The sequence below is a fragment of the Hypomesus nipponensis genome, chromosome 22 (genome assembly GCF_054491055.1).
Source record: "Hypomesus nipponensis isolate SF chromosome 22, ASM5449105v1, whole genome shotgun sequence".
Lineage (NCBI taxonomy): Eukaryota > Metazoa > Chordata > Actinopteri > Osmeriformes > Osmeridae > Hypomesus > Hypomesus nipponensis.
In genome coordinates this window covers 18,667,501-18,685,000 of record NC_140382.1, presented here as the reverse complement: position 1 = coordinate 18,685,000, position 17,500 = coordinate 18,667,501, and the positions used below count along the sequence as shown (strand labels likewise).

General features: G+C 50.6%; 1 protein-coding gene across 1 annotated transcript in view; it reads right to left on the bottom strand.

The window, feature by feature from the left end:
- The window catches only part of cacna1bb (calcium channel, voltage-dependent, N type, alpha 1B subunit, b), a 100,910-nt gene that overhangs the window by 31,102 nt on the left and 52,308 nt on the right, over positions 1-17,500 (bottom strand). Inside the window, exons 18-29 of the mRNA XM_084687069.1 lie at positions 15,836-15,908; positions 15,391-15,508; positions 14,861-14,928; positions 14,633-14,739; positions 11,802-11,864; positions 8,740-9,489; positions 7,849-8,069; positions 7,460-7,586; positions 6,990-7,119; positions 5,487-5,546; positions 4,807-4,913; positions 224-320 (exon numbers count right to left, since the gene is read on the bottom strand). Coding sequence (XP_084543195.1) covers positions 224-320; positions 4,807-4,913; positions 5,487-5,546; positions 6,990-7,119; positions 7,460-7,586; positions 7,849-8,069; positions 8,740-9,489; positions 11,802-11,864; positions 14,633-14,739; positions 14,861-14,928; positions 15,391-15,508; positions 15,836-15,908 — 1,921 coding nt within the window. The remainder of the gene's footprint in view (positions 1-223; positions 321-4,806; positions 4,914-5,486; positions 5,547-6,989; positions 7,120-7,459; positions 7,587-7,848; positions 8,070-8,739; positions 9,490-11,801; positions 11,865-14,632; positions 14,740-14,860; positions 14,929-15,390; positions 15,509-15,835; positions 15,909-17,500) is intronic.

The following is a 17,500-nucleotide window of genomic DNA, read 5'->3' as shown; positions in this document are numbered from 1 at the left end:
TAGACGCTCCGCCCCCCCCTCCTCCTCCCCCCCCCCCCCGCCTCCTCCCCTCCCCCCCATCCCCCTCCCCACACCCATCCCTCATGTAGTCATCTTATCTTCCACACAAGTCACTTCTTAGGCCGAGCGTCTGTCCTCTCTGTTGTCCCCAAAGCGTGCCCCCCCCCCTAGCTTGAGGGGTCACGAGAGGAGGGCTCAGGGGTCAGAGGTCAGGGGTTGTTACCTTGAGCTTGGGCAGCCGTTTGATGGTCTTGAGGGGTCGTAGCACGCGCAGCACCCGGAGGGACTTGATGGTGTTGATGTCTTTGCCTTTGGTCCCTCTGTGTGGCACGCAGGACAGACGTTAACCCACGGACACTTCAGAAGCACACACACACACCCTCACAGTGGTCCACCAATCAGAAGGAGCGCTGGTCCCACCCTGTCTACACTGTGGGCGTGTCCGTTTGAACAGCAGAATCTTCAGCACGGTCTCTAGATTCAATGGAGGATTAGACTAACTGAGGGAGAAACCCTGTGTGCAGTGGAGGATGTGTTTCAGATGCTTGGTTTGAGGGTGTGTATACTGTACTGTGTGTGTGTGTGGGTGTGTGTGTGTGTTTAGCACAGTGTGTGTGTGTGTAACACAGTGAGTGTGTGTGTGTGTCTGTGTGTGTGTGTGTGTGTAGCACAGTGTGTGTGGCCGTGTGTGTGAAAGTGTTACTAAAGCCTTGTGCATCTTAGCCTCAGCATCTGTCCAAGTGTCTAGGTATGGCTCGTCTCTGTTCGCCCTCCACACACACACACACACACGAACACACGCAGGTGCGTGCACACACAGACACACACACACACACTCTCAGGCTAACATCAATCAGTACACTAACATCAATATGGATAAAGCTGGAGTTTCTAAATTCAGTGTGAAATAGAGACCTGCAGGCAGGAGGTGAGAGAGAAAGAGAGAGAGAGAGAGAGAGAGAGAGAGAGAGAGAGAGAGAGTGAGTGAGTGAAAGAGAGAGGGAGAGAGAGAGAGAGAGAGAAAGAGAGAGAGAAAGAGAGAGAGAGAGTGAGTGAAAGAGAGAGGGAGAGAGAGAGAGAGAGAGCAGAGAGAGAGAGAGAGAGAGAGAGAGAGAGAGAGAGAGAGAGAGAGAGAGAGAGAGAGAGAGAGAGAGAGAGAGAGAGAGAGAGAGAGAGAGTGAGTGAGTGAAAGAGAGGGACCAGACTCTGGGTGAACAGCCTGCCCCCTCGCTGTGCTTCATCGACCTGCTGAACAGGGAGAGACAGAGAGCCCCTCAACCTCCCAGACGTGAAGTTTGGAACGATCACTTTAGCATTCACACGACTTCAACGCACGCCTCAAACTCCACCTGAGCCATGCGCACCAATCACACGAGGGATCAGGGCTAGAATGAGTCCCTAGATTGGTAATCAGTGGATACTGTGACCACAGATGGGAGAGGGGGAAGGGCGGGGGGAGTGGGGGGGTCATGGTTCAGATTGAGTGTGTTGACTTGGCCCCCCCTGAGGGGAAGTGGAAGGGCTCACACTGGCATGCACCCCTCATGCTCTGAGGACTCGGTAACCATGGCATGCAATCAGTTACGTCAACCGCAACGCCGGCGAAGGATCGAGAACACGTTTGTGAGCGAAACGCTCCCCAATAGCTTTCAAAAGAGCCGTGGGCGGAGGGCGCCAGTGTTTGTGTGTGTGTGCGTGCGAAAGAGAGTGTGTATCTGTTACACTGTGTGTGTGTGTGTGTGTATGTGTGAGAGAGAGTTTGTATGTGCTACGTTGTGTGTGTGTGTGTGTGTATCACATCGAAGATGTGTCCATCGACCTAGATTGCCTCGCGTGCAGCACCCAGGCATAAGAGGTTAACCTCGGTCGCCATGACGACAACCATGACGACAGCCAAAACCCAATCTCTCAGTACTGTGGACATGCAGTGAAGAAACTTGCTGGTGCATGAGGATGTATCAGCTTGATCTTAGCCTTCCAGTAGACATACTGCACAAGCATGCGTAGGTACAGTGTCCCGCTAAGACCCCCACAGACAAGCAGGGGGTCTGGAAGTGAAAACCGGGATCAAGACTGTCGTCTTGTGAAAGCGATCAGGTGAAGGGCTCACTAAGGCAGGCTCGCATCAGGAGGGCTAGCATGGGGATGGCTATCCCAGCCAGGATAAACCATGGTCAGACGTGGTAGGAGAGATTCATATCGGGAGAGTTAGGGGCGGGGGCGGTTGGACTGAAGGAGAGGTCAGGGGTCAGGGGTCAATGATATAGACAGAGGGTTGGTTCCCACCTGGCCACGCTTTGCTGCGATCTGGTGAAGAAAAGCAACGAAAAAGACACACACAGAAACACCATAAAACACACACAGAAACACCCAAAGGACAGAAGAAATCATGGCGGCTTCACAGAGAAAAACAAAGCAGGGTAAAGAAACAGCGACCAAAAGAACCAGTCTAAGCAGAAAAAGGTGGTACGGCGTCAGCAACACATATCGTCACGGAAAACGAGAACAGCGAAAAAAACGGATGCTGTCGAGTCGAGTAGGAGGGCGGAGAACCCCCCCCCCGCCCCACCGCCTGCTGATCTGGGCGGGGCCAGGGTGGAAGAAGAGGCCGACTCAGACGGGTCTTCTCACGAGACAACCTCCGGGATGAGGAGGCGACGTGACGTTTTGACAAGAGAGACGTGCTCTCCTTAGGAGCTCCTGTCTGACGGCCTGAGATCAGTTACACGTGAAGGGGAGGGGAGGGAGGAGGAGGGGGAGGGGGCATCCGTCAGCTAACCCCCTTGTCCCTCTGCCTTTCTTTCTGCCTTTCTTTCTGCCTGTCTGTCTGTCTGTCCCTCTGTCTGCCCGTCTGCCTGCCTGTCTGTCTGTCTGTCCCTCTGTCTGTCTGTCTGCCTGTCTGTCTGTCTGTCCCTTTGTCTGTCTGTCTGTCCCTCTGTCTGTCTGTCTGTCCCTCTGTCTGTCTGTCTGTCCCTCTGTCTGTCCCTCTGTCTATCTGTCCCTCTGTCTGCCTGTCTGTCTGTCCCTCTGTCTGTCTGTCTGTCCCTCTGTCTGTCCCTCTGTCTGCCTGCCTGTCTGTCTGTCTGTCCCTCTGTCTGCCTGTCTGTCTGGCCCTCTGTCTGTCTGTCTGTCCCTCTGTCTGTCCCACTGTCTGTCCCTCTGTCTGTCTGTCTGTCTGTCCCTCTCTCTGTCTGTCTGTCTGTCCCTCTGTCTGTCTGTCTGTCCCTCTGTCTGTCTGTCTGTCCCTCTGTCTGTCTGTCTGCCTGTCTGTCTGTCCCTCTGTTTGTCCCTCTGTCTGTCCCTCTGTCTGTCTGTCAGACAGGCAGCTCACATCTCCAGGAGAGGAGTAGGCACACGCTACTCTGAGAACGTTCAAGGCAGTCCCTTCCAGTGGGTTATGCAAGCGCACGGTAACAGGGATGCACATGGGGCCTCCAGCCACCCACATGCACTACCTGGTGTCACAGGGTGGAACACACACTTGGCAATGGAACACACAAACAAGTGTCATAGAATCCAGTGGGAGGAGAATGGATGGAATGTTTTTGACAGATACAGTATGCATCGTCAGATTCCTCTAGGGGGAGAGAGAAACAGAGACAGGCAGACAGACAGACAGACAGACAGACAGACAGACAAGCAGATAGACAGACATATAGACAGACAGGCAGATAGATAGATAGATAGGCTGAATGACAGACAGAAATGACAGACAGACTGACAGACAGAATGACAGACGGACAGGCAGGCAGGCAGGCAGGCAGGCAGGCAGATAGACAGGCAGGCAGAGAAACTGACAAAGAAAGAAAGCAATCACAGGTGCATTACCCCATAAGGCTCCTGAAAGCAATCCAAGCCACAAGAGAGAATATGGAAAAAGAAGAGAAGAGAGGAGGAGAGAGGACAGGAGAGGAGTGGGTAGAAGTGACAGACAGAGATAAGGATACAGTGAGACACAGGAAACCACAGCAGATAACCATCTATATCCAAACAGGCTAATGGTCAGAGAGAAGCAGAGGACAGCAGAGACAACGCACTACAAAGCAACAATACACAAGTGACATCATGTGCTTCTCAACAGGTAATAATACATTGTGTGAACCGTGCGCCATTGAGGCACTGCTGGATACAAAATAATTGACAGAGCTGTTTAGAAGAGAAAACACCATTTCCCTTGACCCTGGAGACAAGCAGAGCAGGCTTTACATGGCTGGTTGATTACCTCTCTTTAAGAAGGGGAGAAGGGGGGATTGTGTGTGTGTGTGTGTGTGTGTGTGTGCCACCTGATGACTTTCCCTGTCTGCACCACAGGGAGGAATGGAGGAACAGCTGTACATAAGCAGTAAGAGGAACCAACACCCCCCCCCCCCCCCCATCCTCCCTCCCCACCCCCCCACCCACTAAACCGACCTCACGCTCATTAGCCCAATCACACACATCCCATTAGCCTGGAGAAAGAGAGAGAAAGAGAGTGACAGCGAGAGAAAGATGGAGAGAAAGAGTGAACGAGAAAGATGGAGAGAAAGAGCAATAGATAGAGAGAGAGTGCAAAAGAGTAGGAGAGAAAAAAAGAGAGCGAGAGATAGAAAGAGAGGGGGCGGGTGGGGGGGGGGGTGGGGGGGGGGGTGGGGGGGGGTGGGGGGGGGGGTGGGGGGGGGTGGGGGGGGGGGTTTTACATAACACAAACAGATGAGTCGGAGGAAAACATGTCCAAACAGCTGCTAGCCAAGGCAGCATGGCGTGAGAGCAGGGGGGTCCTGTGGGGGGCGCCAGCGCGCATCCAGACGACACATCAACGGAACTTACGAGCAGGCGAAGGCCACCAGAGCCCCGGTGACCACGATGAAGTCCAGAATGTTCCACAAGTCCCGGAAATATGCGCCAGGGTGGAGGATGAGGCCGAGGTCAATCATCTGGCCAGAGAAAGGTCACAGAAAGGTCACATGTTATTAAAGTGAGATTGGTCCATGGTCCTCCCCCCCTCGAGGGCCAGCCAATACAACCTCGACCTCTTTCAACCGACAGCCAATCAGAGTTGACCCCTACAGCTCAGAGGGCTCATGCTATCGCTGTGATGTCACAAGGGTGATCCGATTCTCCATGGCGATGGCACGTTCTCTAGTCTGGCTGGAGATCTGTTCATCACCAGCGACTTCTTTAACTCCTCTCCAACACCAGGGAGGTTAACATCCACCAGATTTACTGACATCAAAGCTGACACCACACAGCAAAAACTCTTTTAGACCTAAAACCTAGTTGGATGGCTAAATGGCTTATCCAGCGATTTAAATTTATGTAAAAAACATGTTCTTTTCAGAAATCTTGTCAAGTGACATTTTCTCGCTGCACAGGCAGCCAAATGGACTTGTTTTCAGCATCAGCCAGCTCAAAACGAATACTTTTGTGCTTCAATTTGACGGGGCATTTTTGCAGTGAGGGAATGTGTGTGCTTAGCCAGGTTAATGGGATTCAGAACGTTCTCTCACCTTAATCACCATCTCGAAGGTGAACACTCCAGTGAACACGTAATCCAGATACTTGAGCACCTGTAAGAGATGAAAATAGACAGATTGCGAAGGTGCAGATTGTAAACTTTAAAACGATGTGTCTTGAAATTTGAATATAGTTGAAAAATAAATGCTTATATGAACATCTGTACACCTTACATCCACTAGCAGAGGAACAATCCTGGAGAAGAAAAACTGACAAGAAGACGATACGTCAGAAACCTATTTTGCTGACAGATTTAGTATTCAGTGATCCTAAAATTGTTCTTTATTATAATGAGCGACTTCTTCAACACTTTAACTTTCGGAATATAAAAGGAGAGCAGTGGAGGAGAAAAAGGTTTTTGCGTCTAAGCACGATTTGAAGCTTGCCGACATGTGGACTCCTCACCCACTCCTGTCCCAAAACCCAGTCGGCCTAGCGGTCAGTCTTCAGTCGGTCTTCAGTCAGTCTTTAGACGGTCTTCAGTCGGTCTTTAGACGGTCTTCAGTCAGTCTTCAGTCAGTCTTCAGTCGGTCTTCAGACGGTCTTCAGACGGTCTTCAGACGGTCTTCAGTCGGTCTTCAGTCGGTCTTCAGACGGTCTTCAGTCGGTCTTCAGTCAGTCTTCAGTCAGTCTTCAGTCAGTCTTCAGTCAGTCTTCAGTCAGTCTTCAGTCAGTCTTCAGTCAGTCTTTAGACGGTCTTCAGACGGTCTTCACACAGTCTTCAGCCGACAGAAGCATCCATAGCAGGAGATCTTTCTAGAACCCAGCTCTTCATCTTTCCAACCCTGTCAGCTCCACTCTGCCTCAACACGCACTGGCAGCTATCGCCTTGGCAACTCCCACTTCCAGCGTCCGTGTTTACCCTGACTAAACCCCAACCAGAATGCTAATCAGCTATGCCTGTCAGTACGCAACGCTCAGATGAACTCGGAACGCTTTTTTTCCGCCAGCAATCCGTGGTTGTGGTCGTATATCTCAAATCTCATTTTTTTTTCTCTCTCCCAGGACTGTCAGGTGAAATTAGGAGGGTCCCAGAAGCTTCTGACAGCTCCATCAGCCCCTAATGAAGCGACTAGTTAGCCTGTGGCAGATGTGGGGTTGTGAGAGTGCGTTCCTGCTGTGGATACGGAGAGCTCCCTCTCCTCTCATCCTCAGGTCCCCTGATCTTGGCCCAGGCCCGGGCCAGTCAACAGACCCTGGCCCCGGGTCAGCCCCGCAGGGGGGAGGGGGGGGGGGGTTCCGAAGGAGATGGATGGTCACTGTGTTTCTCTGGAAGGGGCTGTGTGTTTATGTGTGTGTGTGTGTTCGTGTGTGAGTAAGTGTCTGTGTGTGTGTGACTGAGTGAAAGTGTGTGTGAGCGTGAGAGAAAAAAAAAACTTGAGTGTGTGTGTCAGTGTGTGTGTGTGAGTAAATAAGAGTGAAGCAGCTTCTGTGTGTGCATATGTGTGTGTGCGCTAGCGTGCTAGCCTGTGCGCTAGCGTGCTAGCCTGACTCACGTTGTTGCGCGGAGCGTTAGCCTGGACGGGGTCCTCGGCTGCCAGGGCGATGCTGCTCATGGTAATCACCATCAAGATGCACATCTCAAAGTATCGCAGGTTCACCACATAGTGACACAGGCGTCGCACCCTGCCGACACACACACGCACACACACAGGTCAGACGGCGTTCGGAGCACAACAGTTCACATTTACATTTAGTCATTTAGCAGACGCTCTTATCCAGAGCGACTTACAATAAGTACAGGGACATTCCCCCGGAGGCAAGTAGGATGAAGTGCCTTGCCCAAGGACACAACGTCATTTGGCACGGCCAGAAATCGCACCTTCAGTATTAATAGCCCGATTCCCTAACCGCTCGGCCATCTGACTCCCATGTTCACACCACATCCTGCTGTTGCTACGTCAACACTACGAGCTGGTCTTGTGATTTGGCTTCCTGTTTAATAAGGGCTGAAGTGGCGACTTACGGGTTGGTCTGTCCGAACACAAACATGGAGCTGTAGGGAAGGATGTGCCTGGGGCCTTGGGCACCATTCTCCTCCAGGTCCTTCTTCTCCTCCGCCAGAGCCAGGCTCTCACAGTCTATGTTGTTCACTACCACACAGAGAGACAGAGGGAGGGATCGAGGAGGAGGGAGATAAAAAGAGGGTGAGGGAGAGAGATAGAGAGAGACAGAGAGACAGCGTCAGAGAGACAGCGACAGAAAAAGAGACAGAGGAAGACCGAGAGACAGACAGACAGACAGACAGACAGACAGACAGACTGACAGACAGACAGACAGACTGACAGACTGACAGACAGACAGACTGACAGACTGACAGACTGACAGACAGACTGACAGACAGAGAGTACTGACTGGGTATGACGGTGGTCTCCCCAGGGGGGGCGGTGATGGTAACTGGGATGTGGATGGTGTTGCTGTTGAGGCCGGCCCGGCTGTCACGTGTGGTGTTCTTCAAGTTGTCCTCATCCTCCTGTTTCTCCCCTTCTTCTCTCAGCAGTCTTTCAGGGGCCAGTGGGGGCCCGAGGGGGGCCCCTCCAGGAGGGAGCCCAGTCTCTGGATCCATCTGCCTGCTCCTGGAACAGACCCAGTGTCAACGTGTACACACACATATAAACATATATATACAGTACACATACATATACGCTCATTCTGAAAAGGGACATTCTCAGGACATGGCAAGCACCAGATAAATAGTAGGCATAAAAAAAGTATTTATTACACTGCTGATGATTTTAGTGTTCTAACACTTACTGTTCTTATGCTATTAGATGTATTGTTAGGGTCAGGTTCCAATACACTGCTTCCTATTGATGTGTGTCTTATTGTGGAGCTACTGTGTAATACTGTGATACTGCCATCTGACGAGAGCATCATGTCCCCCGTTCTCCCTCCCTCCCTCCCTCCCCCCTCCCTCCCTCCCCCCTCCCTCCCCCCTCCCTCCCTCCCCCCCTCCCTCCCTCCCTCCCTCCCTCCCTCCCTCCCTCCCTCCCTCCCTCCCTCTCCCCCCCCCCCCTCCCTCCCTCCCTCCCTCCCTCCCTCCCTCCCCCCTCCCCCCTCCCCCCTCCCCCCTCCCTCCCTCCCTCCCTCCCTCCCTCCCTTTCGTTCTCTCTTTCACAGTAAGGACACACGTTCAAGGGGTTACTGAGATCCTGATCTATTCTACCACTTCCCGCTCCAGTGTCCAGTCTCGCCTGTACTCAAGCACACCCCCCATCCCAGCGCTCAGCACAGCTCTGGTCTCACCTGTGTCCTCCGGCGCCCCTCTCCCCCTCCCTCTCTGCGTTGTCTCTCCCCTCCTCCCCGTCCAGTGTGGACTGGGCTCGCACCGTCCGCGAGCGGTGCCTCCTGCTCCCCCCGTTCCCCTCCCCTCCCCCTTCCCGCTGGCCCCGCCCCCGCCGCTCCGCCCTCGCCCCGATGGCCAGGGCGCCGTTGCCCTCCCGGGGCGGGTGGTGGGCGTGGTGGTGCCGATGGTCCCTCTCCTCGGCCCCGTTCGACCCCTCGCCCTCCTCCGGGGAGCCCCCCTGGTGGTGGGGGTGCTTGCGGCCCAGGCCCCCCTCCCGGCTCCTCTCTCCCTGGAGCCCCCGGGGGCCGTCCCCCTGCTCCCGGCCGCGGCTGTGATGAGCGTGGTGTCGGCTGCCCCTCCCCTCCGCCACCTGGCCGTTCTCCCCGGGCCTCTCCCGGTGCCGGTGGTGTTTACGGGGGTGCTCGGAGGACGAAGACACCGGGGGCTGGCCGTCCGACGGCGCGTCGTCGCAGGGCCCCGCCTCCGGGGGGCGGGGCTTGTCAGCGTTCCCCGCCTCCACCACCAGGGGGCGGTCCAGGTGGGTCTTCATGTCGGGGCGCAGGTTGAGGGCGGAGGACACCCGGAGGCGTTCCTCGGGGTCCAGCTCGTTGAAGAGCGCCTCGCTGCTCGCTCGCAGGTTGTGGCGTCGCAGCACGTTGGTGCGCTGCTCCCAGACCGACATGGCTTTGTTGCAGCGCTGCTGCTCCATGCTGCACAGGGACACACACACACACACACACAGGAAGACACACACACACACACAGGAAGAAACACACACACACAGGAAGACACACACACACACAGGAAGACACACACACACACACAGGAAGACACACACACACACACAGGAAGACACACACACACACAGGAAGACACACACACACACACAGGAAGACACACACACACACAGGAAGACACACACACACACAGGAAGACACACTCACACACACACACAGGAAGACACACTCACACACAGGAAGACACACTCACACACAGGAAGACACACACACACACACTCACACACAGGAAGACACACACACACAGAAAGACAGACACACACAGGGAGAAAGGGACAGCAAGAGCCACAGGGGTATTAGACGCACGGCGAGCTGAAAGCCCTTCCCTTTTGTTTAAGTTTCTACATGTTGGCATTAAACTCAGCCCACCTTAAAGGCCCATTCTCACTAAACCAACAACGTCCAACATCAACAAACATTGTAAATGTTGTACGGTTGGCTGTTGGGTTTTCGAATGTTTGTGAAAATATCAGGTTTTTTTCTAACATTCCAAACCCAACAACCAACAGTAGAATGTTTAGGGTTTGTAGGACCTTGTTGGAGCAATGAGAACTGGACTTTAAGACAACCATCTTTGGCACAAACAAACACAAGTGTGTCCTCAGGGAAATGCACACACACACGCTCACCATGGTAACCCTGCTGTTTACCATGAATAGGTGTAAACATGCTTCCTTCAATTCCAGGGCTGACTGCCTGTGTGATAGTGACATGTTTAACACCATAAGTTGTGATGATCACCTACTGTGAATACATGTGATAGCTTGCATGAGTGATGTCATTTTCTCCCTCTGAATGTTTGTTTGATGAAAGTGAAATTCCCCCAAACACCGTTATTGTTAAAGATACGAGTCAAATTGCGTAGTTGCGATGCAGGGCTTGCATTTTTCTTTAAGACATGTACATGCTTTTAAGTTATTGTCAATGCATGGGTCCTATGTGTGTCTATACAGTTAGGATGCAGTCGGCGTGAGAATGTTGGGGTCACACAGCATGTTTGGACTCATAAGGTGACATCCTTCAAGTCACCTGTACCTTAAGATTCCATGGCTGGGAGTGTAGATATAGCTCCTACTAGAACCAGACCCCAGGGTCGACACAGCACAGAGAGACAGACAGGTAAGCAGACAGACACACAGACATCAGCCACAACAAATATATGAGACAGACGCCGAGAGAGAGAGTGAGAGAGAGAGAGAAAGGGAGAAAGAAAGGGACAGAAAGATATAAATAAAGACAGAGAAAAGGAGAGGGAGGGGGGGGGAGAGCAAGAGAATCGGTGGCGTGGGCGAGAGATCAAAGAGAACGCACCGTACACACGCCAGCATCAAAGTCACGACTTCAACAACAATCACAAGAGCAGTGCGCTTCTCATCCGCAGGACCGGTCAGACTCAAACACGGCAGTTCGGCGGCGAGGTCGCACCCACATCCCCTCAGAGAAGCCAGGCATTAACCAACGATCTCCGCTTTGCTGAGATCTGGTGATCCATTGTTTGCAGACGTACTGGCTTTCAGCCACTGAGTTTGGTTTGGCAATCTCTCAGGCTTCTGGACGGAGGCCTCTTGTGACAGATAACGAGTTGTGTAATTGCCAAGCTGCTAGGGGGATTGGTTGAGCTTCGACAGACATTAAGCCTTTACAGATAAATTATTCACACCACACCAGAGCGTAGTTTAAACTATCATTACTTCAGACGTTGACATTGTGGATGAGTTTCAATCTACTGTGGACTCAGCACAGCGGTGTGTAAACTCACTGGAGCCCAAGACTGATTAGAGGGGTTTATCTGCAGACTAACCTGGGAGAGCGGACATACACACACACTCTCTCACTCACACAAAAGCAGTTCCAGTGTTGTAACGACCTGTTGGTTCTGATTATAGATGCTGAGTCATGACTGAAAGAGACTGACAGGAGCAGGTGGACTCTCTAGACCCAAGACTCTCACCACGAGCTGGGTGGAGAACAGCCTTGGAGAGAGGGATGGAGAGAGGGATGGAGAGAGGAATGGAGGTAGGGAGGGAAGCAGGAGGGGAGGAGAGAGAAATCTGGGTGAGGGGGCGCAAGGCAGGTACTTAGGGAGGTTGCAGGACGGGAGGAGAAGAGCGAAGAAGGCAAGAAGAGAGGAGAGGAAAAGGGAGGAGGAAAGGAGGAGTGAGGAGAAGGGAGGGAGAAGTCAGGAGAGGGAGGGAGGAATATTAAAACAGAGAGCAAAAACTCACGGTGAGTGTACGCTGGAGACGGATGACCTGCGAGAGAGCGCGTCTCGATTTTGCTTTACAAAACTGCCCATGCAGGACAAAAACACACAGACAAAAGAAAGGATGAGACACCAAAAAGAGTGGCGGGGGGAGAGGTGGAAGCCTGCAGGCCTCAGAGGACTAGTGTCCGGGCCGTCCGTCCGTCCGTCTGTCCACCTGTCCCCCTCCCACGCCAGCACAGACAGCTCCAGTCGAACAGAGGTACAGCTCTGGTGCCACTTCAGGGGCTGCGTCTGGCTGTGTTCAGGCTCTGGAGGGTGACAGGGTGTGGTCACCCTCATCCGTCCTGAGGAACCAGGCCGGCCACTGAAGTGTTCCCAGACACACACAGAACAGCATGATCCAGAACGAGAGGACCACAGTGATGATGGCTGTGGACCTGGATGAACGGTGGACTTAAATACACTGAAAAGTTTACAAAGCCCTTCCAATGCAGAGTACCAATCAAATCTAATATGACTTCAGTCATTCATGCCACATTTAAGAGTAATGCATGAGGATTATTAAGAGAAATAGGCTTGGTAAAAAAAATGAAAATAAACATAACTCATAACATTAAAAATATGGCACAGACAACAAGAGACATTGATGTTGGAATGTGGATCCATCGTACAGTGAATATTATAAGACCAAAATGTTGGAATTTGCACACGCTGTAAGAGAAGGACTCTCTTCCAGATAATAATTATAAATGAATGTATTATAATTTAGTAGACCCTGTTGACCACACTGACACAAATAGTGGGAGATTTCAACCTTACGTGGTCTTGAATTTGCCATCTGATGCTCTAACCACTAAGCTACACCCAGCACTGATGCTTAGCAACACACTCACAGTGGGAGGTAATAAGAAGAAGAAGAATAATTAGTGCTGTCAGTTTAACGCGTTATTAACGGCGTTAACGCAAACCCAAATTAACGGCGTCAATTATTTTATCGCGCGATTAACGCTCTTTTTGGCCTAGCAAACTTTGTAGTTTTTTTCACATGCTGTTGCAACAACTACCGACGTTAGAAAAACTACAACACCACACCGGATCTAGCTAGACCGGAAACAAAACAACAGGCACGCCAAACACTCGTTTGGCTTGCGAGCTGGCTAAAGAGTAGTAGCAGAGCCCGTTTACGGATATTAGACATTCTCTGGTAGTAGGCTAACGTTACGTTTTGAGTGGATGACGAGCGCGAGATGCCGAAATGGATGCCAATAAGATTCTGAATGGAAAGTTTTCTTTTAAAAAGTTGCCAAATGGTTCTATTGACAAGACCAGTGATCTGTGTGTTTTGTCGTTGTAAACTGAGCTATCATCGCAGCACGTCCAGTCTGAAATACCACTTGATGGCCAAGCACACAGCTGATGCGAATTCTCTGCCCCCTCGTCAAAGCCAGGCGATTGCAATGTTGTTTTCAACAACAACAAAAATTTGCACAAAGCAATCCGAACCACTTTTCTATGTTGATAAGAGCATTAAAATTTGAAAAAAGATTGGGACAAAAAGAAATCAGGGACATTTAGAATAGATAAAAATGTGCGATTAATTGTGATTAATCGCGAGTTAACTATGACATTAGTGCGATTAATCGCAATTAAATATTTTAATCGTTTGACAGCACTAATAATAATACATTTTATTTATGTAGCGCTTTTCAAGGTCCTCAAAGTCTCTTTACAGAGTCCAGTATTCATTCAGACACAGTCAAACTGGTGTTGGTATGGAAGCGTGGCTGCCAATCAGCGCCTACAGACCCTCCGACCACCACCAACATAGGTAGAGAGGGAAACACTATGCAAAGGTCAAAGGTCAGTGACAGGGTCGTGCAACTATCATTCAATAGCCAATAGGTAGACCCTGATGGGGAATTCCTACATCATAAGAGTTCACAAACCTTAACGGAAGGTCAAAGGTCAGTATACTCTGTCAATAATGGTCAAGTGTTCACCCTCTCCCTGTGTTGACATCACTGAACACGGCTGTGCGTGCGGCCCAGAGTTAGATGATATTGATCTTCTCACATACGTTGAAAACATTCTGATCGACAATATCCACAGACTATTAGGTGATAAGGCTGTTATTGATCAGTTGTATTGATTGTGGATTACGGCCTTTGGTTTTGAGGGTAATGAGAGAATCAAATATTGATCTGAGGTCGTTGTTGAGAATCCAATCGAGCCTGGGCCACTTGATTGGCCCTCCTGACACAGCGAGGAGGAGCAGCAGGATATTCATGTCGGGGGGGGGTATTTACACACCACAAAGTGTGGTGTCACACTGGAGGATTAGAGGGAACATGTTACTGAAAACACTGATGTAAATATACTGTCGAAACACTCTTGTGTACACATAAAAACACATCTAAAAACAAAAACACTTATTTTGTACTGTACAGAAACACTTGGGTGGATGCAAACACACACACACAGAAACACTCAAATGTATTATGTATACTGTACAGAAATATCTTTCTATCTGTCCACCCAACAAAACACATACTGGCGTAACACACTCACTGGTAAAAAACACTTTTTTTTTTTTACACTATACAGAAACACCCAAAGAGAAACCCACAGGCGTTCACGACACGCAGGAAGGACACAGACAGGGAGCAGGTCTGGATGCAGCCACGCACACACACACTGGGAACACAGGAAGAGGACTGAACCATCTATGCTGAGTGAGAGAGGGCCGGACAGGCTGAGAATGGTAGGGTCCACATGCCCGAGACAACATGTTTGGAGAATGTGGTGGGGGACAAGGGGAAGGGGGCAGGGTTAAGGGCTTTTGGAACTTACGCAGCGATGGAGATATTGGCCGCTGACATGGGGCTGACTTCCTTCACCTCCATGGCTTTCTGCAAGGCCAGCTTCTTATTGGCTGCCTCCTCCTGCTGCTCCTCGTCCTGGCCAATGAGAGCCATGGCCACAGAGGGTTAACAGAGACCACGACATCTCACTGGGCGACAACCAGGAAATGATTTGTTAAGGAGGAGGGCAGCGGTCAGGAGGATTGGCTCCACCCACCTTGGTCAGCTCCTGGGCGTTTGCGAGGTTGTCAACGGCGATGGCCAAGAAGACGTTCAGGAGCGTGTCTGGGCGGGATCTGAGCTCAGGAAATAACGTCTTCCATCTCGCCAAAGACATAGGGAAGTCAGATGGCTGAGCGGTTAGGGAATCGGGCTACTAATCAGAAGATTGCCGGTTTGATTCCCAGCTGTGCCAAATTATGTTGTGTCCTCGGGCAAGGTACATCACCCTATTCGCCTTGGGGGAATGTCCCTGTACTTACTGTGAGTCACTCTGGATAAGAGCGTCTGCTAAATGTAATGACACACCCACTTGTTGAAAACAGCCAATCCATCCCCCTACTTATTATTAAGAAAATTATATTTAACGGCCGCATTCTCAGTTATTTTAATATATTTTAAACAATGTCACACCTACATTTGACAGGGCCTATGGCCTACACCAAAGCACACAACAGACTGCGCAGACTCCACGACAACCGACAATTTGTTGTGATAGCCCAGTGCACGAAGGGCGTCGGAGGATACAGTTTCCGAAGAGCGTGAGAACGATGAAGTAGACAGAGGAGAACATTCCCCTTCGAACGCCGCCCTGAGACTCGATCCCGTGATACATGACCGCGTTCCAATCCTCCCCCGTTAGAATCTGCGCAAAACACAGCGAGGGGGTTACGTACAAACACATGAAAGCATTTCACGCAAATGTTTTGCGCAAAAAAGCTTACAAGATGGAGGAGAGAAGCTACAGTTTAGCGAACGATAGAAAGGGATGATTGTGGGGATTGTTATTACGCCCATGCAGAGGATAAGACACGGAGCAGTAATTTCCGCTAATAAGAAATTACAAAAAAAACATCTTAAACTCAACGCTCTCATTTACCAGTACTCTCCTCAGCGATACTCAATGAAAGTTTAAATGTGTTTGTAAATGAATACATGAATAAATGAATACATGTATAAAAACAGGGTGTACCTGAAACACGGTTAAAATAGCTGCCGGGAAAGTATCAAAGTTGGTGGTTGGAGTCTCTTCTTCAAAGTTGAACCTGGAGGACAGAACCAGGAACCAATCAAAACGTGACAACTCGTTTAAACTTCACAGGGTCAAGTATCCTTCGGTAAACTGCCTTCCATACAGGCTTGACTGTTATCTATCACAGCGTTGTATGAACATACAGGCTTGATTGATCTATCACAGCGATGTTTGAAATGATAAAAAAAGGAGATGGTACTGGATGAAAATTCAGGTGAACGAACTGAATATAAACACTAAATAAAAGCCACAGGCTTTTTTTTTGTTGCCGTTCTTATCTTTGTGTATAACCCTTTTGTAATGACCCTAACTCCAGGAGGTATTCTAACATAAATGCAAGAAAAGCGCTTTATTTTTTATTTTTTATGATCATCATTATTAATCATTGTTAACATGATTCTTCAAGCAGGCAGACCTTGAAGAATCACCTGTGAGACAACTTAAGATCTGCAGTCTCTTTTGAACCTGCGATGAGCACTGTCATCTGTACTGTGAGCAGCAATACACGTTCCTATGCATGGAATAAAACGCCTTAGACGCTCACAAACCACAGTGGTCATCATGCATAGACATGCAGTGCATTGATCTGCACAGTAGCGATTTTCTTACACAGGGGGAACATGACAGCTGGAACACCTCTTTATTCACAAAGCAGTCAGGACAGAATGAGGTGAAGGAAGCGAGCACCAAGAAGTATTGGAAAATACTTCTGCTGTCCGTATTCTCTACATCTATACATGTACATCCTCTCAGAAGCAGAACACAACCAGTCGCAACCTCACTGTACAACATTCGAGCAGGGAAGAGAGGTCGCCTTCTAGAACGTTCGTGGAGAAAGTCGACCGGACCACATTCCGAGGCTTCAGGGGGCAAGGGCGGGGCGGGTGTTGGAGGCGGTGAAGGTTGTGTGGTGTTCTACGGCACGGACGTCCACGGTAGAAGCATGCAACGGCAGGGAGACACAACACGACAGCGCTCTGGTCCAACCTTCACTCCTCCCCTAGACAGGATCCTGAACACTGCTCTACACAGCATGATGCAGACTGCTCTACACAGCACAGTGCAGACTGATCTACACAGCATGATGCAGACTGCTCTACACAGCACGGTGCAGACTGCTCTACACAGCATGATGCAGACTGCTCTACACAGCATGATGCAGACTGCTCTACACAGCACAGTGCAGACTGATCTACACAGCATGATGCAGACTGCTCTACACAGCACAGTGCAGACTGATCTACACAGCATGATGCAGACTGCTCTACACAGCACGGTGCAGACTGCTCTACACAGCATGATGCAGACTGCTCTACACAGCACAGTGCAGACTGATCTACACAGCATGATGCAGACTGCTCTACACAGCATGATGCAGACTGCTCTACACAGCACGATGCAGACTGCTCTACACAGCACGGTGCAGACTGCTCTACACAGCACAGTGCAGACTGCTCTACACAGCACAGTGCAGACTGATCTACACAGCATGATGCAGACTGCTCTACACAGCACAGTGCAGACTGCTCTACGCACCACAGTGCAGACTGATCTACACATCATGATGCAGACTGCTCTACACAGCACAGTGCAGACTGCTCTACA